This window comes from Dicentrarchus labrax, unplaced genomic scaffold (assembly GCF_905237075.1).
Source record: "Dicentrarchus labrax unplaced genomic scaffold, dlabrax2021, whole genome shotgun sequence".
NCBI classification, from domain to species: Eukaryota; Metazoa; Chordata; class Actinopteri; family Moronidae; genus Dicentrarchus; species Dicentrarchus labrax.
The window spans coordinates 27,756,489-27,782,806 of NW_026136705.1; the positions used below are offsets into that span (position 1 = coordinate 27,756,489).

The following is a 26,318-nucleotide window of genomic DNA, read 5'->3' on the forward strand; positions in this document are numbered from 1 at the left end:
GGGGTCGTGAGACCTTCTTGATTTTTTAAAGGGTGTAAGAAAACCTAAAACGTTTGAAGATCTAAACTTCGAAGACCTGAACACAAGCTGGTGCTTTCACTCCCCAACAAACAGCCTCATCCTGCATTAATAGAGCACACAGTTAAAGCCAATAGAATAAGTGTCAAGAAAACACTGAATGTGAAGAAAGATTTGAAAAGAAGTGAAGCCTATGAAGTCTGTATTATTGTTAAATCTTTTTAAAATACATAAAACAGAGAATTGTATAAAATGTCCCTAAAAATATCAATAAAACTCACAATATTCACAGGAAATCACCTGCATTGCATGTACTATGAAATATCCATAACATATGCCACTCAGTCAGTCGTCAGTTTAGTCAATGTCAGAAAAGAGGTTGGGAAGCACTGGCTTAATGTGCTGTAGAGTTTTATTTTGAAAACCTCCGACCAGAAGTGTGAGCGGTTCCGTTGCAGATTTGACAGCAGGTCCGTTTTTTTTTTTTGTACCTCTTTGCTTTCTTTATTCCACCCTGCCTCGCTGTTTCTTTCTCTATTTAAACGCCCCGAAGCCTGCCGTATGTGTGTATTTATTTATTTATGCATCTTACTTGAAAGTATTTAGGCTTTTGTTTTTTGTTTGTTTTTTTGTTTTTTACATTTTAGTCGCTCCTCAAATGAGAAGACGTAAAAGATGGAGCTTCATATTTTAGAGCACAGCTTGAAAGTGGCGAGTATAGAGAAAGAGGGGATCCAGATTTGCACCCACGGATTAATAAAACTCGCTTTCCTGGCCTCCAAAACAAGGTAGGTAACTTCCCAGAGCCCGACAGCTACATGAAAGACACACTGTGGCATTTGTGTTTCTGCCCCATGCTCCACAGTGCTCTACGTGTTTACTGTAAGGGTCCTGCTGTTAACACTGTAGCAAACTAATGCTGTGTGTGTGTGTGTGTGTGTGTGTGTGTGTGTGTGTGTGGGGGGGGGAGAAAGCTGCATGTACTTGTGTGTTAAAAGCGTGTTCATTTGTGCTCCAGCTAGTTGTTGCAGTTGCACTAATGCTGGGTAATGCAGCTTTGTGTGTGTGTGTGTGTGTGTGTGTGTGTGTGTGTGTGTGTGTGTGTGTGTGAGTGAGAGAGAGAGAGAGAGAGAGAGAGAGCAGCCCGGACTGTGTGTTTTGGTCTCTGCCACCAGTTTCTAGGCCTATCCTTGTTTCTGTAGTGTCATTTTGTAGCTTTGTGCCATCTGTAGCTGGGTCGACGCCAGTGTGTGTGTGTGTGTGTGTGTGTGTGTGTGTGTGTGTGTGTGTGTGTGTGTGTGTGTCTCTATTTTCCTTCTCTCAGGGAAAAATTATAACATGTTTCCAAGCACAAGTCCTGTGAAGTGGACATTCAGCCTGGGGAGGAAACTTTAATGAAAACAGCTCTGGCAGTCACATCCCAGCAGGCCCTTTTTTTTTTTTTTTTTTTTTTTTTACACTTGTCATTGCTCTGTTGTGCAGTTTTTATTACCACCACAGTCTATTAATATTAGCCTAAGCAAATTAGTTCACGTCACTGGCACACTGGCTGTTTTTTTGTTACCAAAGTCAGCAGTGCAAGTGTGGCAGTGAGCTGATACTCCCCCCCCCCCCCTCTCTCTCCTGTGCTGAGAAGATTACTAATAAAAATGACCCACTGGATTTCACCTAAATAGGCCTGCAACTAACTAATGTTTTGCATTATCAGTTTTTATTAATCGTCTGATCAATAAAATGACTCTAGACTTCAAGGCGACGTCTTGTTTTGTCCCTCCAGGAGTCCAAACCCTGAATATATTCATGTTCTAATGATACACAACAGGAAAAAAAGCAGCAAATCCTCATATCAGATAAGTTTGAACCTGAGAATGTATACAGGAAAAACTGACAAGAACCATTAATTGATTCATTTTCTGTCGATCGACTAATCGGTTAATTGTTTCAGTTCCAAACTCAAAACAGAATCCAATCACATTTAGTTCTCCTTGGTTGCGTAATCCTCCTGTGTTTGATCATATAGACAGTTTGAGTAATGCGGTTGTACAGAATAATGTTAATCAGTGTGATCTTTTCTACGTGCACACCTTGCAACCGGAGTCATCTCTTCATTCTTGTCGAACGACATCATCTCTCCAAAGTAGCTTTTAGCGATTCTTGTAGTCAAAGCTTGCTGCAGTGTAATAATTACACATATATTCTGTGATTTCCCAGCTTTTTCCACCACCTTTTTCTCTTTTTTTCCAAGTGAGAACCTGTTAGTTTTAGCCACAGCTGCTATTTGAAGTCCATTCAGGGAAGCTGCAGAGCTACGCGTCGGCCTATAACATCAGTTTGCATAATCTGCTCTCGACTTCAAACGATAAGCTGAATTTCTACTTTAGATGATGCTTTTTGTGAGGCACACATTGCCCTCATCAGTGCGTGTTGCAGGGTTACCCACCAGAAACCAGTTCAGCAGAGGTGGTAATGCTGCGTTCATGTGATATCGGAGTTGTCGTAATTATCAGTTTCAGGCTTGTAAATTGGGTTCGTTTCAACGTCCAGCTCATAAATACGACTGGGAAACTTCACTGAAAGCTCAGATAAATTCAACTTGGTGTTAAGTAACACAGAGATGCCCAAAAACCAAACAAACGTGGATGCCTCACGTCAGCAGAAAGTCGATCGTTCGAGGTAACTAAAACCAAACCTAATGCTATATTGTCTGTTGTCATTATTTTAACCCTCAGCTGTCTGCTGTTGTGTGGTGGCATTAATGCTGAAACCTGTGAATCTGTCTGCATGACTGAACCTGAGAGATTAGAGCTGGGCGATGTAGCTGAAAGAGTTATCACGATAAAATGTTTAATGTCAGTCGATATCAGTCATTATTGCTCTTTAATGAAAAAAGTGTGAATTAAGCCACTTTATTTGTAATGTAACTGCTTTATTTATCAAGGTACACAGGTAGTCATTTAAATGTTAATGATTTGTCGTTAGGGCTGCACAAGATAATCACAATAGGGTGTTTTTACCACATCGTGCAGCCCTGTTTGTCAGGCAGTATTGTGGACTGGCTGTGGAATATTTCTTGAGATGTAACAGATGTAGGTTGTGACTGACGACCTTCTGCGTACCCCAAAGGGTGAAAGCAGCTATGGTGATTCACTGCTAGCACCCTCCATTATTGACGGATAGGATTTATGTTTATGAGCTATTTAAGTGAGACTATCAATGTGTATGTTGAGTGATTTTCTTACTGCTGTCGATGTAGTATGCTGATACATATTGCTGGTGTTTTATTGGCCAGGCCTATGAGAGAGTCTCGTTCCATAATTAATGGAGTAGATGACGGCCTTATCAATAGCCACCCTCAGTAAATAATATATATGGCATTCACTATGTAAAAAAACACACCTCTACTCCTTTCCCCCTGAAGATAAATTCATAATGTGTTCATTTTTTATGTTATCAGTGGCTGACTGCCTTCAACATAAAAAACTGTGGACTTCATAGCACTACAAGTGGACCACATGTTTAATAACATAATGCAATAGAGAGTATAGCTTGACTAATAGCTGTAACTGTATATCAGCTGATGTTCCTGGCGAGGATCATATAAGGTCAATTAAATGTGTTTTCAAAAGAATGATGAGATACGTGCTGAGCGAGACATAACGGATGGATTTCTAAATCATTTCTTCACTGTTATTTCTGATTACTTATATTACATATATACTGATAATGAGAATATAGGCTGATTTATTTTCCTGTTTTCCAGTAATCTGATATTTGTTTCCGCCACATTTTTAGTGTCTGAAATTGGAGATGCAGAACATAACTGTGTCGATTTCAATGAGGAAGTGGACACACATGATACGTGTTGTTTTGCCTTTCAGCCAACTTGTTTGTCCCTCCGTGTTACTGCAGCGTTGATACGGTCACTCACACAGGCAAGCTATAACAGGCTCCTTTTCACAGAACTCAGATATGAACTGTGAATACTTTGATTAAAAAAAATGCAATGATAAAGGTGAGGAAATCTATAGTTCATCAGACTTTGAAAGATAACAGTTGATTTTGAAGTTCTTACTTTTCTCTAATCACTGACCAGCTTTCTTTCACAGGATATATCTAATTTTCCTCCACCTTAAATAACACATTCAAACTATTTAAACTGCATCCACTCCTACAGCATGCATGTTAACAGTCATTTCTGAATGTGGTTGTTTACAAGTAAAGCAGCACTTGTAAACAATTGACTTTTAGTTCCTGTAACTTTAGCTTTCTGCTTGGACTTTTTTCTTTGTTGTAATTTCCCCCCTGTGGTGTTCAGGTCAGTTGAGCGCCGTGAATATGAGCATCGGTTCAGGCTGCAGTTTGCTCTCACTTCATTTTTGTTATCACAAGTAGGAAATGTCTGAGGAAATTCTAAGGAAAGACAGTGACAGTAAAGTGAGACAAACAAAAGTTTCCTTATCTTCGGTTGAATTTAGTCAAACCCCGAAGGGCTCCAACCTTCCCAGGGTTAGCTGGACACAAGATTTAGTGTTGTTGGGGCAAATTCTTAAGTGGTGCCACTTGTTTGAGGTTGAACGTTTGGGTGGTCATGGCAGCCAGCCATTAATGATTACAGAGGTTTATATTCTGTGACTGCAGAACAAGAGTGTCCCTTAGATGACACTGGTTTTTGCAACTAGTTTCTTTTACTGGCTTTTTCCTTTCCCTGCAGTCTATGGTCCTCTGCCTTACGTTGCTGAAGCAACAACCTTGGCACATCATGGATGCCTCCTCTCATTGATAAGCCCCTTCAACAGCATGCTTTTGTCCCTATCATAGTGCTGTATTGTGCCTCCTCTCTTCACTACTTAGGTGTTGATTTACCTGTCGTCTCTTTTTGCATGCATTCACAACAGTGCTCACTTTATTTATTTTAAGAAAACACACAAGATAAAGGAAGTCGATAAAAATCTCATGACTCGGTCAGAGCTGAAGGACTAGGAATACCGGCTGGTTATCGTTTAAAATATTGAGTTTCTTTATCAATATGATACCAATACGCTGGCACCATTGCAATACTTGTTCAGTGCCTTAGTTAAAGGTGGGGTGAGTGACTCTAGGTAATACAATTCTAAATTGGAAACAAAGAAAGTGGATTGGACCGAGCCGCACAACACTTAACTTGTTATTCCAGCCATTCCAGTCGGGGTTTGTGTGTCAGGTAACGTCAAATGAGTTGCCCACAGACATTCAGCTTCCTCTCTTAGTCATGATATGTTGTTTTTGTGATGTTAGCTATAGTAGCAGGAGAGTTGTATCGCCGTCTGGAGCTGGTGTGCTTGTTTTATTATATATATTATATTATATTGGATCCGTCACCACTCTGAGCCTTTTAGCCTTGTTTAGCTCATTGTTTTGGTTTTCCAGCCCAACACTCTTATCAACTTTGTTTCCAGCAGCAGGAGCTGTTTTTGGCAGAAATCCTCTCATAAACTCACGGCACACTACCTGCAGACGGACAAGTTACCGACTTGCCAGATATTTTTGTCAAAAGTTGGCAGAGATGAAAATTCAGGCCCGATACTGATGTTTAAAATAACAATTTGGCCGCCAGCCGATACCAATGTTTGTTCTGTTGTCATTTATTCCCCTTTTGTGCCAGAGAAACAAACAAAGCTACAAAGATAAGCATCTCTGCCTTGTTGCAGCTCAGTCTATTTCTCTTTTCATCCAAGATATGAGACGCAGAGCCAAACTGCCACTCACTGCCGCTGCGTGGAGGACATTCGTATACACGTGCAATTTGTGCTGGAAAATGGAGGTGATTATTTCTGATTATATCTTAGTTGGAAATAACCAACAAAACATTTAGCCAGCTCCAAAGTGATTCGACACAACAGATAAATATTGGCTGCTGACATCTATGAATGGCGTCTTATTTGCCGATAGGCCGATGTCCGTCAACAATATCAGCCAATATCGATGTTCGGCTGGTAAATCGGTGTATTCCTCAAGAGGATAATATAAAAGAGATTGACTATAAGGCCTGTACTCATCAGGAGGCCTAATACACGACTCCACATGAACACTAAAGTTCTGGTCCCATTTAGAGTAAAATTTACCATAAAGCAGGGTATGCTTTATTGCGTGTCTACTTTGTCATTGACAGGTTCATTCTCAACGCACAAAACTTAGATCAAACTGTCAAACTTGGCAGTGCTGATCAAATATAAATCAAGATTCTGTTACTGCATTGAGACAAATCAAAAGTACGCTGAACTCACAGTACTTCACCTCCGCTGGCTCCGACAAAGACGAAAGGCAAAACGGTACTCCACAAACCAATGGATGATGTCATGTCAGGTTTACACTTGGTAAATAGGCAACTGATAACCACAGAAATCTATTAATGCCGCTTTAGATGAAGCAGAATCTAGCATCTTTTTGATACTTATTGATGTAAAATCCCCAGCCCTGAATATAAACGGTGGATATATTGAACTAGCCTCTTCATGACAACACATTATGAGATATATTCAACTCGTGAACTTAAATAAACAACTCTCAAAAGAAATGAATTGGTGCACATTTGTTGTGTTTTATTTGTGTTGTATGAGGGATGAGGTTGTGTGTTTGCGGGCCTTCTCTGTATGAACTTATTTAAAGACTCGCAGTGAAGTTCCTTGCTTACACACAGAATGTGAGTAATGCAGCCTAAGTGCTGTCCCCCTCAGCGACTGAATCTCCGCAGTGATTTGCTGTTTCACTGTTGATCTGGATGGAACACTGTCATATAATAAAGCAAGTCATTAAGTAGTGCTCATAATGACATGATCGTGATTAGAGGAGTATTATTAAACCAGGCAGGCACAAGACAAAAACTCCTGTGCTCATCATCCTAATGTCCTGGCTCTAACACACTGCGAGTCAAAGTGACACTTGACAGCTCATTTAATTCCAAGAGGAAACGCCGCCGTTCCCATAGAAAGCATTGTCGAGTCTTTTCTGTTATTCCCCTGTTGTTTTTCACACCTTTCAGACAAATATGACGTGCGAGCATTCAGTAGCTGTCCTGTAAAGATATGATTATCACAGTGGTGTTGTGCATGCTGTTTTTCCAGTTCTGTCCTTTGTGCTGGAGTATGATTTATCTCATTATAACCGGCATCCTTCACCCTTTTAGAACATTTTTTGGTGTTAAATCCTGACAGTTGGATTTCAGACAGCATAAATTATTTCAGAACAAGGGTGGTTTTGACAAAAGAGCTGCTAAAGGGCTGCTAATCACGATTATTTTGATCAATGTTGAGATCAGTTATTTCACAATAACAGAGCACTAGCATTTCAAACTGATCCGCTGTCGAATAATGTCTTTGTTTTGTGCACACGATAGCAGCCAGCGTCGAGCTAACTGACAACACTCTCTTCCCTTCCTGTGACGAGCTGACTTCAAAATAAAAGTCAACTTGTGTTTCCTCCAGTTACATGCTTTTAATGTGAAGCTGCAGCAGGTTTTCGTTAGCAGTAACTTAATACAGCATTTTTTCCAGGAATGAAAGTATCCAGGCTGTAACTGCATAGTGTGCATGCAGCAACATGACAGCTCCCCAGAAGTAAAACAGTAACATCTCAATCACCCGTAGTGACTTGGCTCTTACTGTAGGAAGGACTTGATTTGATATGAAGCAGAGTATTCTATGAGCCAAGCACGCATTTTAAACATCAACATCGTAGACCACCATGTTCATGTAATTGTGAGAAGCCAAAATCATGATCGCGATTAATATTTGATTATTTGTGCAGCCCTAACTGACTGACATTCATAGCTCCATGAAACTACATGGCTAAAAAGATTTTGCTGCATTTATTGTTATCGAGGTAAAATACATCATTAATCTTGACATATGTGATATTTTTAGGTCGTATCTCTTTGTTTGCATATTTAAAAACATCTCTCAATCACTGAGATTCCTCTCACAGCGTTTGGGGAGGTTTATATTGGGAGCAGAGCAGCGCTGTGCTTTACTGATGGTTCAGTTATGAGCCTCATATTCAATATACAATGATAAAGTAGACATTTACAGGCAAAGTTGCGGTCTTGTGTTGGTCCCTGCACATCTCATTGATGCATCTTTTCATATGAAACTGTCTCCTTAATTCTCCAAACAGACTATCTGATGTGTATGTTATGAATGCTTGAGGGAGCAGCAGAGCTAGAGGAGACAGTTATTGTCAGACAGGTTTGAGAAATGACGTCCATATCCAACACAGAGCTTTTCTCCAACTTTTTACATACAGTATCCACTTTGATCTGTCCTCTCTTTCTCTATCTCTCCTATTCAGATGCAAGTTTTTCAGTTTGACAGAGACTCCGGAGGACTACACCATAATCGTCGATGAGGAAGGCTTTAAAGGTGGGCCTCTCTTTGTGGATCTTTAAAGTCACTGTGGCAACCATAGATCCGGCAGGAAAAGATCACATTGTGTAATCTCTGATTCTCTTCAGCTGTCAGTGTTTGAGCACACTTTGTCATTATGGATGTGAGGCCAAGCTGAATCCATGTCATTACACACCCTTTTCCAGGGTGACCCTCCTTAGTTACCCTGGAGACTACAGGCTGTGTGTTGCATAACTGGTGCAGGTATTTTCTACTGGTGACTGGTGCTGGGTGTGTTGGTGCCTGTTTTCTGGTGAACTCAGCAATGAAACTCAAGCCTGCAATGTTGGATCCATTCTTGAAAATTGCCAGAAGAGACTAAAGACATTTTTCGGACCTTTCAATATGGACAGAGTAGGTTCATATGCATCATTATAAGGGGCGATTAGGCCTAAACACTGAAGTGAATATCACAATGTCTCAGAATTATTATAAAATCCAGTACATTGGCAGTAACTTATTAAGGCGAACATGCTTTAAATGTTAGTGTTAGGTTAATATACTGCTTAACCTGCTTTATATTAGACGTTCTTGATTAACTGAACTAGATTGAAGTTGAGTTTGGCTAATAATTCAGACGAGATCTTGTGAGATTAAAGACTTTTTGTGCACTTACTGCGATGCTGTCAGATGTTACCGTATTTTAACTGGCTTTGTAACTGTTATTAGTGCTCCAACTAACGATTAGTTACATTATGGCTGAGACTGCTGATATTTTCTTGATTAATCAACTAATGTTTTAGTCTATGACAGTGATTCCCAAACTTTTTTGTACTTTTGGCTCCCCTATCATTGTTAATGATTGCAAAAAATTGAGGGGGCTTGAACCTTTTCAGCTTCTGTAGGGCGGCTTGTCAAGAACCAGAGAACTAATGGTCGATGAAAATAAAATAAAACGCCCTTAGCCACCTCCCAGAACCCAAAGGGATGTCCTTAAGGGGTTTGTTTTACAGTGGTATACCAATTGCAAAATTGCATTGGATGCAATTGAAAGCTGATCATACGTGCAATCTTCACATTTGAGAATCTAGAACCAGCAAATATTGGCCATTTTGTTTAAAAAAATGTAATTTTCTTTTGCTCAACCAAGAGTAGAGGCTGTGAGTAATATTGTATTTCACATAATTCCAGTTTATAAAAAAGGCACTGGCAATAGTGCAGTATTTTTAAAAATGTGTATATAAGACGAAAAACAGGAACTAGAACTCATCAAAAATGAGGAACAACCATTACACATGCTCATTACTCACCCTAACTTCCCAGTTTCTTTTCAATGTATTCTAATCTAATCTCTAATTCTGTCCAGAAATGTATCATAACCTTTTTCCTGGAAAGAGTCTGCAGACATTGGGTGATCAGAAGGAGGATAAACGTTTCATGAACTGACTGCAGTTTAAATCACTGTTGTACATTATAAATACAACTGTGTGTTACATCCACTATAAGTGAAAGAAAGAAGTCAGTGGTGTCAAACCCAATATCCTCTTTTACAGTAGCTAGTGCTAAATCAGTGTAAGCCACCTCTTCTCAAGGCCTATTGGTATCTGTGACAGAAATGCTGCAGCCGCTCTTTTTGACATGACTGTCTCTCATTCTCAGAGTTGCCCCAGTCAGAGCACATCAGTGTTGCTGATGCCACGTGGTTGGCCCTGAACGTGGTGTCAGGGGGCGGCAACGCCTCCAATTCGCAGCCCATCGGAGTCACCAAAATTGCTAAATCAGTCATTGCACCGCTGGCCGACCACAACATCTCTGTTTTCATGCTGTCGACGTATCAGACGGACTTCATTCTGGTGAGTGTGCATAATAACCTTCCAATACTGCTTTTGTACCATTTCAGGAGTGTTTATTTATTTTTTTACTTTGAAACAACATCAACATTGTTTGGTTGACAGCAGTCTGACACACTCAGTGGACAACAGTGTCAGATGAGACAGTTGAATCTGATCCTAGTCCAACTAAATTCCTACTAACGTTTGAATATGAAAGCTCACAGGGTTTTTGCAATGTGTAGTCTACCCATAATGTGTGTTTTAGTGTGTTAACACCCTGTAGGCTCAGGTATTCCAAAGTATCAAAACTTCCCTCGCGACCGTCCTACCATACAACGACAACACACATTTACCCACATATAAAACAACATTTTTTTAGGGGGGGTTCTGAATGTGAACAACCAGATAGGAGACTGAATTTGGTTCATTTATTTCAACACAGTGTAAACATCACACCTGTCTCATTCAAAACACAGAATAAATAACTTCCGACTTCACCTCGCAGCTGGACCCGCCTTGTCTTCTTACCCAGAGTCTTAGTCCTGGTCGGAGCCGCTGTAAGTCAGCTGGCCTCTGTTGGTCTTGGAGGCTGTGACAGCAGCTAGTACTGTTAGCATATGCAACAGTGCACCGATAAGTGACTCCCTGTGTAACAAGAGAAATGGTCCCTGTTGCAAAAATCCTCTGATACTTTCATCCTGGTGACAAGGCGCAGTGAGTTTCGACTATCCGACTAACCAAAGGTGCGTCAACTGAGACTCTTCTCCTCGACTAACGGTTAAGTCGACTATAAGGGGGGCAGCCCTACATGGTTTTATGTACTCATTGCGTGTAATATGATTTCAAATTGCGTTAACATTACATTGGGTGCAGTTAGAAAGCTGATCATACATGTCTGATTATTGATCAGGTTCACAGCATGCTAGAGTCACATTATTTATTTGTCTATTATGCAACCACTGGCAACACAACTGTTCATGTCCACACAGTGCCCCGACATGAAAAAGCAATAACGTTGGATATAGTGTACCTTCCACAGCCAAACTTCCTTTTGATTTAGGAAGAAATCCTCTCTCTCATACCGAAGCCTTTCTGTCCACAGGGAGGGTTTTTTTATTGCCTTGCTTTGGTGGAAAAACAAGGTCTGCTGAGCAGCTCTGGCATGTTTATGAAAATGAAAGAAAAAAAACCTGTGTCGATGTTGATAATCTGTTACGTAAAGGGGATCAGCAGCTCAGCCTCTTGCTGGAATTCCAGGTATCATACTCAGGCCTGTTTCCTGTCTCCACACTGGCTGCTCCTACCCACAATCCCAATTACTGGTATATTGGATAAAAAAAAGAGGCAAAAACCTGCTGCGTTCACCCTGTCGCCCACACCCACCACCACCACCTATCTTCTCTCTCTGTTCTTGTCTCACACTGTGTCAGATTGCATTACTGAATCTCTGAGGAGACCAAAAGATAGACCGGCTTAAGATGTGTGTATTTTTTTTTTTTTTTCACTGTTAGGATCTTTTGTGTTACATAAAGCGGTAAAGCCTGACCCAAATGTTGAATGCACTAATTTAAAGAGAGCCTTAAGTATATCCTGACTGAGTCAAGCCGCTCAGAGCCCCTACACACCGGTTTCTCACATGCAACTTTACCTTCTACTCTCTCCACACACACACACACACACACACACACACACACACACACACACACACACACACACACACACACACACACACAGAAATTCTATTCAAGTAACAGCTGTCAGCCTCGGTAAAGAAACACTCTGTCACACCCAAATGTACTTTATCCCTTTCTTACTTTGACCAGCTCCACAGATCACCTTTGTATCAGAGACAACAAAGAAGACATTATATTTGATAGTGAGGTGCTGGTCTGCATGGCAACTAAATTAGAAAAAAGAAACAGGAAAAAACCCTTTAAAATCGGTGAATATATGATTTTTATTTTTTATTTTTGTTTATTTTTGTGTGTTTTTTTGTGTTTTTTTTCCCCGCGAGCAGAGAAGCCTTTCTTCCATTCAATCATATTCAAACCAGACTTTCTGTTTGACAAATGTCCTTCTCTAAGACAAGATGGCTCCAAAACTAATATAATACTAATAACTTAATTTCTATAAATTTTGCTGCAGATATTTATAGGTCCCTCAAAGATTAAGTTAAATATCTGTGGTGATCATTTGACCTTTAGTTTCCACGTATACACACAATACAAATCATACAGCAGTTCCACGAGGACCAGATGATAAAAAAGGATTGCGATTTAATCAAAGCAGGATGATATGATCATACTGTCGCTGTTTTAGATGATGATCTAAAATGCATTAGCTGCTTTCAAACTCTCCTCTTTTCCTGGTACTTTGATTAATTTCTCATCTGTACTTTTATTCCCTGGATTGAGTTTGAGGCAGTTTATTACTGCACTGAAGCCTATTATTCTTTCATTCATTCCGTTATAATTTAAATGATTTTTGTCTTTGTGTATAAATTTTGGATGACGAAGAATTTCTGTGCCACTTTGAATTGCCTTTGTGTTTGCACGGTGCAGTACAGATAAACTTGCCTTCCTGTACTGCCTAGCTTTAGTGATGTACTGCATGTACTCTTCTCCTCAAAGTCACAGATACATACACCACTTTCTCCACATCCATAAAACTCACAGTGCAACCACAAGATGTGTTGAGATAACAACTCTTGCTGTATCAAGATTTCCTCCTCTTTGCTCTGAGTATAAACAGTCCAAGCCCATTTTCTGGAGATTATTGAAAGCTGTAGGAAGTCATTAAGAGAAATAAATGTAGATGACGCCAGGCAAGAGAGTGGGTACACAGAGAAGTAAATTATAGCATTTAACTATAAAATAACTCACTGTAGTGATGTGTGAATGTGGGATTTCCCTTTCAATGTTTTCTCAGACACAGAAACAGCATTCACAGAGATTCTTCACTGTGTTTGTTTTCAACTCCCCTCATTCATTTTTTTGCCCTCAGGTTCGGGAGCGAGACCTGCCGATGGTCATGCACACGCTGTCTTCCGAATTCACTTTGCTCCGGGTGGTCAACGGGGAGACTGTTGCTGCTCACAGTCTGGGAGTCACCAATGGTTTTGTGAAGCCAAAACTTGGTAGGTGCAAACAAACAGTTCTATGCGTGTTTATCGATCAGTTGCTCCAGTTGCTAAACAAAGAGAAATTCACAAGGAAATAAGTATGTAAAAACATGTGCATAATACTACAATATATAACAACATAGGAAGTATGTAAAAATATGTGTATCATACTCTGTATACAGTATAATTGCCGTGTTAATGTCAAAGGATTGCACATTTAAATTATTAAGACCCTTATAAATAGTGATGCATTATCTGAAAGTGTTACTTTAATGTTACAGCTGGGAGTTAAAGTGTGAACCAGTATACAGTGGAGATACATACATACATACATACATACATACATACATACATACATACATACATACATACATACATACATACATACATACATACATACATAAGTAACGTACAAGTACCTCAACAATAATAATAATAATAATAATAATAATAATAATAGGAAAAAACTTCTGATAGATATATATCAGTCATATAAGTATAAGCTACAAAATAAATTCACATTGTCTTTTGCACATTTTACTGTTGGCAAAACAAATAAATGCAAATGTATTCAGGAATTTTGTTGTAATTACTTCAAGTGAAAGTGAACTGGCACATAAAGAACTGCTTATTTATCAAAACTAACACTGTTTGAAATAACAGTCTGAAAAGGTATTCAAGGCCTCACCTCAAGGTCAATATAAGCTTGTTCTGGAGCTTCATTAGCAGATGGAGTTTGATCAGTGGTTGCAGAGGTTCAAACTTTCCATTTTTAGGACTTTTTCTCCTACGTGTTGGTTTCATTTGACAGCAATGTTCACAAATATGATGACACTGAATGCTCATTATTTCCATATAGACCTTATATTAGGATGGCTCTCTGCTATTCTGCTGCTTATAAACTCTCATGTATTTTTGTTTTTCAGTGCCCCGTCCAATCATTCACCCCTTATCTAGTCCCAGCAACATGTTCTGTGTGACCAGCCTGGACCCAGACACACTGCCCTCTGTAGCCACCCTGCTCATGGATGTCATGTTTTACTCTGGAGGGTAAGAATCAGCCCGTCTTATTTGAAATACGGATACTGACAAAGGCCTTTTCTGTTTTGTGTTGTTTGGAATGTGTGAGCAGCTTTCAAAACAACTCTGAGCTCAAAGTGAAAAGATTTCGTATGAAAAATGAGGAGACATGGACAGCATCTAATGAGGGTTGCACTAATGTGTCGAAGAGCTTATCTACAGTACCAAATAACCTTGTTGTAAAGATGTCGTGTAGCAGTAATTGTAATTACATTATTTGAGTTCAATCTTTATTAGCCATGCTAGCAGTGGTTGACACTATGTCAGCATAATAAGGACTACCTTAAAAAGACAGAAACCATCTTTGGGAAATATTTAATTGACGTGGACTTGACGATCGGACATATATATCGTGAGCTTTGGTTTTACATCGCAGACGATTTACTCGTTCAGTAGAAATTAAAAAACAGTGTTTTGAGAGAATAGAAATTCAGCATCACTGCTTCAACCACACTGAGTGTTGTGCCTTGTTTTCCAGGCCAAAGGAGCCTGGAGCGTCCAGCGAGGACTCCAGCCACATCCGCTTCTTCTCCTTCTCCCTGATCGAGGGCTACATCTCTCTGGTCATGGACGAGCAGACAACTCAAAGGTTGAGCAGAAGAAAGCCCTCGTGACACAACATATTTATATTGCTGCTGTGTAATTAACCACACTTGTTCTTTCAGGATGTTGTTTTCTTTCAGTCAAGACCTTTCAGAAACAGTATGTTTATGCAGGGGAAACAAATTTATGATTGTTGGTTGAGGGGGTGATTAGTTTGTTGCTAAGCAATAGCACAGCAGTTGGGTATATACAATGTGCTTAAGTCACAGTGGGTTTCAGTCTGACTCATTCACTCTCTGCTGCGTCCCCCTCTTTCTCACAGTATCCTCTCTAATTAAGCAGAAAGGCCGTAAAGAAACCTAAGCAGCTGCAGATCCCCTCTATTACCACCAGATTAGCATCAGATTGTCCATTCATAAATGAGGTATCCCTTATATGGGGCAGTACTGTCTTTAAGCCATGTGGAGGTAAAATATTAATTGGACCGAACTTTCATTGTGTTTTTAAAGTTCATATGTTGCTACTGCAGCATGTAGGTCAGCTTTGTCCCCATGTTTATGTAATGTGCTGCCTTAAAGGAATAGGTCACCCATTTTGCTCTACTTTATAATGGCTCTCTTATTCAGCGGGCTGAACAGTAGAATCAGAATTCACCTGCTGATGTTAATCTAAATGGTTAATAGTTAGCTTCGCCTGCTGCAGCTTCGCATAGTATCTGTTACCTGCGCCAGGTGTCTGCCATTTGTTAACTAGAGCAAAACAAAGAAGTGCTTTGAAAGTAGAGTGAGGCAATACTTGCAATGCATTTGACTGAGAAACATTATCGTCATCATCATCAAAGTCCAACTTAAATTAAATGGCATGCTTTTTATCACAGCTCAGATCTGTTAATCACATTTCCTTTGTTCTCCTCTCTGTATATTTTTGATTGCATAATAGCGCCCCCTGTCGGTGCATTAATTAGTCAGAATGCCAGGGTTATCTAGCCATATATACAGAGAAATTCTGAGCATATTTCCAATAAAACCAACTGTATTTGTACACACATGCACCAGTGCAGTGCTAATGTCCGTTTTTAGGCTGGATGGCTAATTAGCTGTAGTCAGCTGTAGCACGTTGAAAGGCTTAAAAACCTAACCTGCAAATGGCAAAACAGTCAGTTTAGATGCCAAATGGTTTTTCTGCAGTACTACAAATAACAAATCTGAGCTTTTATTTAGCAGGGATAATGCATAATACATGTATGCTGATTTTCATCTGTAGTCTCTGGGCGGAGGTCACTAATGCGCTGGTTACAAAGATAAAAGATCAATAGTAAAAGTACAAAACCCAAGGATGACAATCATCCCGCAACAAACCACAGCAAAGTAATACTAAATTCCCACTCAGGAGCACAACATCAGCACACTCAACACATGAGATATACAATTCATCAGTAGAAGAAATTACCAAGCCAAGACGCAGTACCAACGCTGGCCACATTCAGCATCTCGCAGCTCAATGACTATAAACCTGATTGTCCTTCAACAATGTTTTGACACTGCATTTTAAATGTTTAAAAGTCTATTTAGGAGTCACTGCACTCTCTGATACTCATTGGTAAAGAATCCCACATCCCAGCTGCCTTAACTGCAGTTTTGTTCAAAGGTTGTAGACGGAAATTGAACAACACAGCCCGTTTTTAGAGGAAGCTCTGGTTAACCTTGAGCCAGGTCTACATGTTGTCACAAACAGTTTAAAAAGGTTGTGAATCATCTTGTACAGTTAGCATCACAGGTTGGTTAGCGTTTAAATATACACACCCAGTCAGCCCACTCAGAGGTTTATAGACTAAAGGAGCATTTCTGGTAGAAACAATCAATATAAAAATCTCTTTGATATGATTTTTCACTCCAAGCTGATCATTTAAGTGCTTGTGACTTCAGTTTGTAGTATATTATATTTGCTGTATACCTGTAACTGTTGTATTTAAATGAATCTGTTCATTTCTTTGTACTTTGTTCTCTTCAAGGTTTCCAAACAATGTCCTCTTCACGAGTGCTTCTGGTGAGCTTTGGAAAATGGTTCGTATTGGAGGACAACCTTTAGGATTTGGTGAGTTTCATGTGGCAAAAAGGCTAGTTTGGCATGGCTACTACCAGGTCACATGATGGCAAAATTAACAGTTACAGTATCAGAGGTGAGCCCATCTCCAAACACAGTGCATGCGAGTATCAGTATAACAAAATATACTCATATTATTGATGCACAGATGCAAAACTCACAAACTGAGCATCTAACTCTGAATTCCAACTTACCAACCTACTTTTAGAGAATTTCTCACCCTGCAGTGACTTCATCTCTCAACGGCAACAAATTAAACAACTTTTTTCATCTGTCGGGATCAGAGCTGATGTGTTGAATCTGAAAGCATCTGGCGACTAATCTGTTCAGCTGGTGTTGATTGGCGCTGCCCGCCTGTCTGATCCAAGCAAGCTAACACAGTAAATATATACAGAGAAAATACAGAACTGTATAATTTCATGTTGTAGCCAATAGTCGTTTTTGACAGTTGGCGACGAAGCTCTGTGCCAATTCATGAGTATAACTTTCTATAGGAAGTGACTTTTAATTGTTTTTTTACCTTGTTAAAATGACATTTTCAGTTTGTGAAAATGTCACATAAAAGCTGTTGTGGTGGATTATCTTGAATGTCACATTATTTATGTTCGCAGCATGTAATGTCAGAGCTTGTATTTGTTTAACACGTGTGGTTCCTGTGTTGGATCTTGTACTGCAGTGATTCCCAACCAGGGGTGCTTGTGCTTCGGGGGGTACGTGGAAAGATTGTAGAGTAGTTTGAGCAAGCAGAAATGATTTGGTCAAAGTGAAATACTCTCAGATCTGTAAACCAACAGAGAGGCCTATTGTGTTTTTCTGGAGTTTAACAGTCACCGTAGTTTCTCCTAAATACTTGGAAAGTGAGCAGTATTCAGTTGGCTGCAATTTGCAACTTCACCACTAGATGCCACTAAATCCAACACACTGGTCCTTTAAAGTCACCTGAAAACAAACAATTTTATTAATTTTTTTATAACATTAAATACATTTTTAAAAAATCATTATTATATATTTAATCAAGATTCGTACTTACATTATCCCAACTATTTCCAACAACGTTCAAATCCAGAGAAATCCATAATTTTAGTAACCTTGCTTTGCTCGCTTCTAGTTGCTATAACAGAGAGAGTGAGAGAGTGAGGAAAGAAGACATGAATAAAACTTTAATACATTACCTCTCTGTGAACATGATTTCAGCCGTCAGATAGATTTTCCATTAGCAATGGTGGTTGTTTAACAAAGAAGAAAACTCCCATGATCCCACGCTACTTCACAATGTCATCTTGTGTTATTGTTTTGGTGTGAGCGCCTCCCACGCCGCTGAAATGACATACTGTACATTTATGAGAGTTACATCTCAAATAATCTAGGTAATATAAAAAAACAAGCCCCCAACTATCATCATATTTTAATTTAAATATCCCTAAATCCTGATTGGTTCATAGAAGTATGTGACATCAGCTTTTTTAAATTGAGCCTCGCTCAAAAGATACCAAACCCACGATCTATTCCAAGATGACTTTTACTATTGTAAATAATGTCCAATTCGATCAGGCTGTTGGGAAACACTGCTGTAAAACCTCAGTGCACATTCAAGTGATGATGTACAAACTAATAACAGCCAGTAACGTTTGGAAATAATGTTTTGCAGATGAGTGCGGCATCGTGGCTCAAATATCAGAACCCCTGGCAACGGCTGACATTCCAGCTTACTACATTAGTACCTTCAAGTTTGACCACGCCCTGGTAAGACAGAAACCTCGCAGTGCTTTTCATTTTGATTAAACACTGCACCAAAACCAATGGCACACTAGCAATAGGTTTGCAGGCGCCCTCTCATCGTCAACCTCTTTCACAGCCATTGGCAGTTGTGTCTTTATTAAGCATCTCATGGCTGTTTATGTGATTTCAACTGTGTATATTTTCATAAGGATTGCAGCCTTATTGTAGTGCTCTCGTATATAATTGCAATGTTGCTACGTATGTCGCCTTCATGGATGAAGTAAAATTACAGATTGATGTGATGTCATAATTAAACTTAGACATTTCAAAAAAGTTGCAGACCCCTGAAATACTGTATATGTGCTGTAGAGCTACAACAGTTCGATTAGTTGATGACTATTTTGATATCCAACTAATCGTTTTTCAAGCACAAATGCTAAACATTTGATGGTTCCAGGTTCTCAATTCTGAAAATTACCAGATTTTTTTCTTGTCATACATTAAAATACATTTTATATTTGGGGATTTTGGAGAAATTTGTTGACGTTATTTGGGCTTCTTTTTTTTACGATTAATCACTGATAATAACCGTTAATGCCGCTTTCAGAGGGTTATAAAACCTTGTGTGTTCTTCAGGTTCCCGAAGAAAACATCCAAAGTGTGATCGGAGCACTGCGGACCAAGAGCACGGCGCAGTGAAGGAAGCCGGAGGGAAAAAAACGATGAAAACGACCGTTTTCAAAGTCATTTCGTTCAAACGTTTATCATGTCCAAAAAGTGCCAAGAGCTTATTAGTGGACTACTGTGGATCGGCTCTGAAAGGAAGGGATTTAACCACAAAGCGTGGGTGGCGTACGGCAGGGAGGGGGAGTTTGACAGTGTGTTAGGGATGCCTTTGTTACTCGGTCATTTTCTTTACCCCCGCCCCTCCCTCCTTCCTTGGCACTCGGGGCCCTCCACTGCCTGCTCTGGTAGTTGTTGCATTAGTTTACCAGACTGAATATGTTTCTTCTCCTCTCTAAAGCTGCTTCTTCCCACTCCCCGACCCTCATGAGCACCATACTGTATTAGTTACATAATTCCTCTCATGGAAGGATGACGAATGTACTCTCAAAAAAAAACGAAAGAAAAATATATATATATATCAAGCTCTCCATATTTTTTTTCTTCTTTTTTGTTTTCCACAGGTCATTTCTCAGTGCCAAGATGTTTGAATGCCTAAACCGATGCCTTTGTCAAAATACTATTCTTGTGTGCAATTGAAGGAGACAATTTCTGAGACAGCCAGCGATGACAGACTGCCTAGCTGAGTAATATGATGGGTTATTTTTGCTTTTAGTGGCTGTTAAACATGTTTTAATGACAGCAATGATCTGACTGGTCGGGAGTCCCTCAGACTTAGAAGTTAAATTCAGATGTTTGGTGAAAACATGATGATCTTGATGAAGAAATATTATTTTTAGTGTTTTAAAAAGTAATTCACACTGTGAGCAACATGATTGATGGATTTTATCTTTGTAGTGGGACTACAAAGTTTTAAACAAACTTTTTTTTTATGGATTCTTCTCAATTTATGTGGAGTCGCGGTTGAAAGTCTGATTAGTTTATTAATTGATTATTTAATCTAGAGAAAGTTAATCTATGGCAATTTTGATATTTGAGTAAAAAACATTTTCATGACACAATTTCTGAAATTGAAAAACTTATTTAACTCAGTTTTATACTGTTCGTTGAATACCTTTGGGTCAGATTAAAACATTTTGCCTCTGGTAAATTATTTTGTATGGATGTTAAAAAGTTCCCAGAGGATAAATCTGACTCTTTTGGGTTTTTACTGAAATATCTCAACAAATTTACAAATGTGTGCAATTAGCTAATGTTCGCATAGCGTTGTCATTGAGAGCATGTAAGCGTGCTGATGTTAGCATTTATGATCCCCTGACTTTTTATGTAGCGCCACCAGCAGGTTAAAGTTTGAATTTGTGGTTTGATTTCTGTCAGATGCGTTCAAAATGAATGACATTCCCATCAGCCTCAGCTGTGCTTTTGTTTTCAGTAAAAAATGTGCACGTTAGCATAATAACACTAAGATACTGAACAGGGTAAACAGCATGTTAACATTATGAGCATGTTAGCAGCCACTATCAGATTAAAATGAGCAATAGAGCTGCTAACACGGCAGTGGAGTCTTTGTCTTTGGTTTTGTACTGTATTGATTAAAATATACAGTATAGAGATTAGTCACCAACAATGTATAGATTGATTATATAGAAAAGATCTATTAAAATCCTTTATTTAGTCGGACAGACTACAAGTGCAATACAAAATGTTGTTTATAGAATCATAATTTGTTTTTTATATATATATATATATAGATCAACTGCCACATAAATAACCATTTGTTGTAGCCCAACTTCATAACTTAACATCAACCCCAGTATTACTGAAGATCCAGTAATTCTGGAGTCCAGGTTGAGCTTAATTTGACGTTTTGTATAATTGCTGAGAGTCAGATGATACCACTCTCATCCTTGTGTGTTAAGCATGAACCTGGAGCCAGGAAGCAATTATCTTAGCTTAGCATAAATACTGGAAAGAAGGGTAAACAGCCTGGCTCTGGGCACAGTTCATAAAAATGGCAATACATTTTACTAACTAATACATTATACCTTATTTGTTTAATCCGAAAACAGAAAAGTAAAATGGATATTTCGTGGTTTTCTCTTTAATTTTCTCCTCGTGGATTAAAACTGTTGCGACGCTACATAAAACGTCACTGCGATGAACTGCTGATCATGTTGCTCACAGTGTGAACCCCCGCAGTAAGACCTGATGATAAAATGCAATGCTGAAAATGTTTGCATCTACAATAGTAATTAATTACTGAGCCACTTTGACAATGTGTTTAGAATAATGACTGAGTGCAAGCGTGCTAAACATAAGCTAAGGTTCACACGGGGCGGGAACGTTTCCCTCCGAGCCCTGGTGTCCATTTAGGTCTTGAAGCTGCCCTTCCCCTGCCCCAGTCTGCACTTTAATGCAGGTTCCACCCCCACAGGCCTGCTGTACTGATGTGAAAACGGGGAGGGCTATTTACTTTAGAAGGATCCTGTCCAGATGGGGAGATTTCTGTTGGTCTTAAGCATTTGGTGATGTTTCTCTTTCTCTTGTTTTTCCCCCACAACACCTTGCACCTATCAACCTTTCTTCTGATCGGACGTGATTAGTAGAAACCCTGTGTGTATCAGTGTTAAAACACGAGGAAGGTGACATTTATTCTGATTCCATTTCGAAGGAGAAGTTGAAAGCTTTTCATTTGGAGCTTCTTGTGTGAAAAAAAAATAAAAATAAACAAGCTTTTTCTTTTTGAGCTTGTTGAGTGCTCAGTTTTCACCGGTGTGTTATTTTTACTGTCTTTCCTTCGATACAGGAATTGTCCTCTCACTGTTATTTCCTCCCAGTGTGTACTTTTAATCAATAAACTGGTGACATCTCTGCGCAGTCTGGTCGTCAGAGCCTCGAGATTAACTGTGAATCACATTTCTCAATCAGCTTTTGTTTTGACACTTTGAGATTAGAATATATGTTTTACATATATTTACATATTTTTTCGCACATTGCCACTTTCTACTTCGATTATATTGTACTTTTTACTTTACATTTAAATGACAGCTTTAGTGAATAATTCCTTTACAAGTTAAATATTTTTTTATTTTTGTACGCAAAACATATGAGAAACTTCTAAAATATGATTCTTTATTCTTTCTTTGCTATAAATTAAAGCATTGTTTCTCAAATGGGGGCGCGGGTACCCCTAGAGGTTCTTTGTACAGAGTACAGCAGTGGCTATGGTAGATCTGTTAAAAATGTTAATTAGAAAGATATCAGTCATGCATAAAGTTAAATAAACCACATTTTATATTCGATATTCCTATTTTCACAAAAGAAGAAGAAAGGCAATGATGTTTGTTCACTGTGAGCCCGTTTCGATACTAAATGACAGACAAAAATAAAGGAAACGCATTTGTGGTTGAAATGTAGAAGCAATAAAGCGGCAAAACAATGAGAAAGAAAACAAAACCAGGGCCAAAAACTACTGTTAGTATCAGGAAGAATGTTTTAATGAGATTTACCTCAACAGGCTGCAACCCTCCCAGGACATTGTGCTTTCAAGGTTGTTTAATAAATCAGACACTGATGGCCCAGCGCTGGATTGTACCTCTTAATATCGACATTATCCTCTACCACAAGTGTTTTTTTGCGTAGGTCAGGAGGTACTTGGATGAAAATAAATTTCAAAGGAGGGACATTTTAGAAAAAAGTTTGAGAACTATTGAATGAAAGAACCCAACAGTGTACACAAGTACAGCTGACATGTCGATTAATCAGTTAGGCAATAGAAAACTAATTTGCCCCAGTTTTGCAAACTTAATAATTTAAATACATTTGAAATACTTTTGAGGTTTGGACTGTCGATTGGACAGAACAAGTATTGGTGAAGGTGTTACTTTGGTCTCTGGGTAATTGTGACAGCATATTTTATGAACTTGGAAACACTACCCTTTTTGTCCACAGGGGGCGCCAGAATCAACACAAAATGAAAGTTTCTTCTTGCTGCTTTAAGTAACATTTTAAATACTTGTAACAGAGTATTTTTACAGTGTATTGTTAGTACTTTCACCTAAGTAAAGGATCTGAATCATAAACAGAAATAATCTTTGAGTTAACAAATTGCAAAAATGTATCGGCACTATACAGGTGTATCACCAGGTAGTGAGGAGTACTGTATACGTGGAAAAGGAACAGAGTAGTACACACAGCAGAGATTTACAAGGTGTGGGCACAAGCTGAAAAACAAGGACAACACAAACTAGAAGTGAAGGATGTCGTCTTGTGCTTATAATAACCTGCCAAGCTGGAACAGCAGCAATGATGTTTCTGGGAATTCAATGGGGACTTGTTTTCCACAAGTGAAAAAACACTTCTCAATGGTGTGATGCAACAAGAGCTGTAAGCAGGAAAATAAGGATTTGCAAAATAATACTGCTTTTTTCTTTATGATAAATATTGCTTAAAAATATTGGTAAAAGAATATTATAACGCTTGGTCCCCTGAGGATGACTGCTAATGATTTCAGGGACCCCATGAGCTTATTTTTCTCTAAAGCCACCATTGGATCAAACTTTACAAAAAAAAAAACAAAACAGGCAGATGGCTGTGAAATTTACTGAGCACGTTCATGCTCCCCAGAGAATCAACCCTTTCCATTAGCACCACCCTGAGAATAAAATCATAAAAGTCATCTTTTACTCACTCATACCGGCTGCGTTGCCTCATTAGATGCTTGTAAATTGATGCTCATAGACTGAAGAAGTAATCAGGGTACAGAGGCCATCTTGTCTGTTCCTACTTCAAATATTTAGATAACCAATCAACTCAGTCAGAATCATATTTTAGACATTTTAAAGGCCAAAAATTCTGATTTTTTAAAATTATTTTAAGACCCTGTGGACACCCTGTATAGTCTAACTTCTGTCCAACACTTTCTTTTTGTGAGGTGTAACTGCAGCCTCTAGGGGCAGCTCGTGGGGTTTTATACACGTAGATGATGTAATGTTAATCATAACGTCATGTGAAAAACCACATTTAGTGCACACACCTGTCCCTTATGTGAGTGTCTTCACCGTTGGACTTTGGCTGCGCTGAAACCCTTCCTCCTCTCCACCCTGCAGCAGATGGACGACAGCAGGGAAGACTGCAGGTATATCAGTTGTCTGTATTATTTGACCTGAGTAAACAAAGCAGAGAACAGCCAGGTCCTTGTAGCCCTGCACGAGAGCCTCCACACGCCACCTTCTCTCTGCTTCAGCTCACTTCAGCACACAGACACAGGAGGAGGAGGAGGAAGAGGAGGAGGGCTGGTGCAGCTGCAGAAACCCTCTGCAGAGCGGGGTTAAAGGAGCGGACATGGTATGTTAGTGTTTTCTCTCATCATGATCATCTTCCTCCTTACATAATCTCCTACAGCTCAACTGTGAGGCTCACTGACTTGTCTGTCCTGCAGAGTGGAAGTAATGGAATACATTTGCTCTCATTACAAAGTTACAAAGTAGTTTTTTGTGCACCATTATTGTACCTCCACATATGTTTAAATAAAGGTTACATTTACTCATTTACTTAAGTACTATTTTAATATATTCGTACTTTACTAGACTATTACTATGCTACTTTATACTTATCTGACATTTTAGGTTACTTTTTGAATAAAAAACATTTCATATACTTATAGAATGATGCATTGATATACTACTAATCTACCCAGTAGTATACAAAGTATTTAAAATTGGCTCCACATTGATGTTAATGCATCTGCTTTTGTAGCCTCTTAAAGGACCAGGGTGAGGGATTTAGTGGCATCTAGTGGTGTAATTGCAAATCACAACTAGCTTGCTTCAAGCACGAAAGAGAAACTACTGTGGCTGCAGAACGTGCAAAAATGCACCTATTTAGAGCCAGTGTTTGGTTTGTCCCTACTGGGCTACTGTATAAACATGCCAACCTATATATTCAACATGGCGGAGTCTGTAGAAGAGGACCCGCTCGCTCCGTAGATAAAAACAGCTCATTCAAAGGTAACGAAAAAGCAACGATACTCATTTTCAGGTGATTATACACTGATGAAAACATTCCTATGCATATTATTTTCCATTATTGACAACAGATCCTACTAAATGTTACGTTCTGGACCTTTAACTCTTTACGTTTAGGTTCATTTACTAAATCATTTTACTTCTCCTCCTCTCTGTTCCCACTCACAACAATCAAAGTAACAAGTCAGAACTCAAGTAGAGCTGCAAACAGAAGAGCGTCTCATCGCTGCTAATTTAAATGCATCACTCCGCTCCGCTTGATCGATTTACAGTCTGCTGTGTTACAAGGTCACCGGTGGGAAATCTCCACCCACGGACATGACAAATCAAAACTTTATGAGCAAGAGATTAACAGCAGTGAGTCAGCGCTTCATCCACACAAAGGCTGATTGCAACAACACATTTTCATATGTCACGCACAAATCTTAACAAACAGTTTACTGGTGATTTCTGGGTATTAAAGCTCAAACTTTCCAGTCATTTTCCCTGAAATCTGGAGCCCAGTTGAACCAAATCACATGCTGCTCTGTTTTCAACTGCAGGTGAACATCTCTTTATTCTTTAACAATGACTTACCGATGAGTAGTTCTGGAGCTTCACATCACATGGTCTTCATCAATCAGCTTTAACTGACAGCAGCTATAATCAGTATTTATATAACAACACTGTTAAAGGGGTCGCTTGTATTAATAAACCTACAGAGTATTATCACGGACAGTTTCAGCTCATTGTTTAGCCTTCGACCACAGCGTTACAGCATTGTTTTCTGCAAAAAACCCACAGTACATTACCTGCTCAGACCCAAACGGCAAGCAAACTCAGTTAGAGACTAGCTGGTGAACATAGCGGAGCAATTAGCAGCTGAAGAACCAAATATTTCCCTCTGCAGTTGGTG

General features: G+C 39.2%; 1 protein-coding gene across 1 annotated transcript; it reads left to right on the forward strand.

Moving 5' to 3' along the window:
- The first annotated feature begins 459 nt into the window (after positions 1-459).
- On the forward strand, positions 460-22,162 carry castor2 (cytosolic arginine sensor for mTORC1 subunit 2). Its single transcript, XM_051401658.1, has 9 exons — positions 460-806; positions 8,341-8,411; positions 10,035-10,228; positions 13,211-13,343; positions 14,255-14,378; positions 14,887-14,997; positions 16,963-17,045; positions 18,703-18,797; positions 19,410-22,162. The coding sequence occupies exons 1-9, from the start codon at positions 694-696 to the stop codon at positions 19,470-19,472; spliced, it is 987 nt and encodes a 328-aa protein (XP_051257618.1). The 5' UTR covers positions 460-693; the 3' UTR covers positions 19,473-22,162.
- The last annotated feature ends 4,156 nt before the right edge of the window (positions 22,163-26,318 follow it).

Bases quoted from the DNA above. Each gene is read 5' to 3' on its own strand.
- castor2 (XM_051401658.1), top strand. From the start codon at position 694: ATGGAGCTTCATATTTTAGAGCACAGCTTGAAAGTGGCGAGTATAGAG. The intron at 807-8,340 runs GTAGGTAACTTC...TCTCCTATTCAG, and splicing joins TTCCTGGCCTCCAAAACAAG to ATGCAAGTTTTTCAGTTTGA. The intron at 10,229-13,210 runs GTGAGTGTGCAT...TTTTGCCCTCAG, and splicing joins ATCAGACGGACTTCATTCTG to GTTCGGGAGCGAGACCTGCC.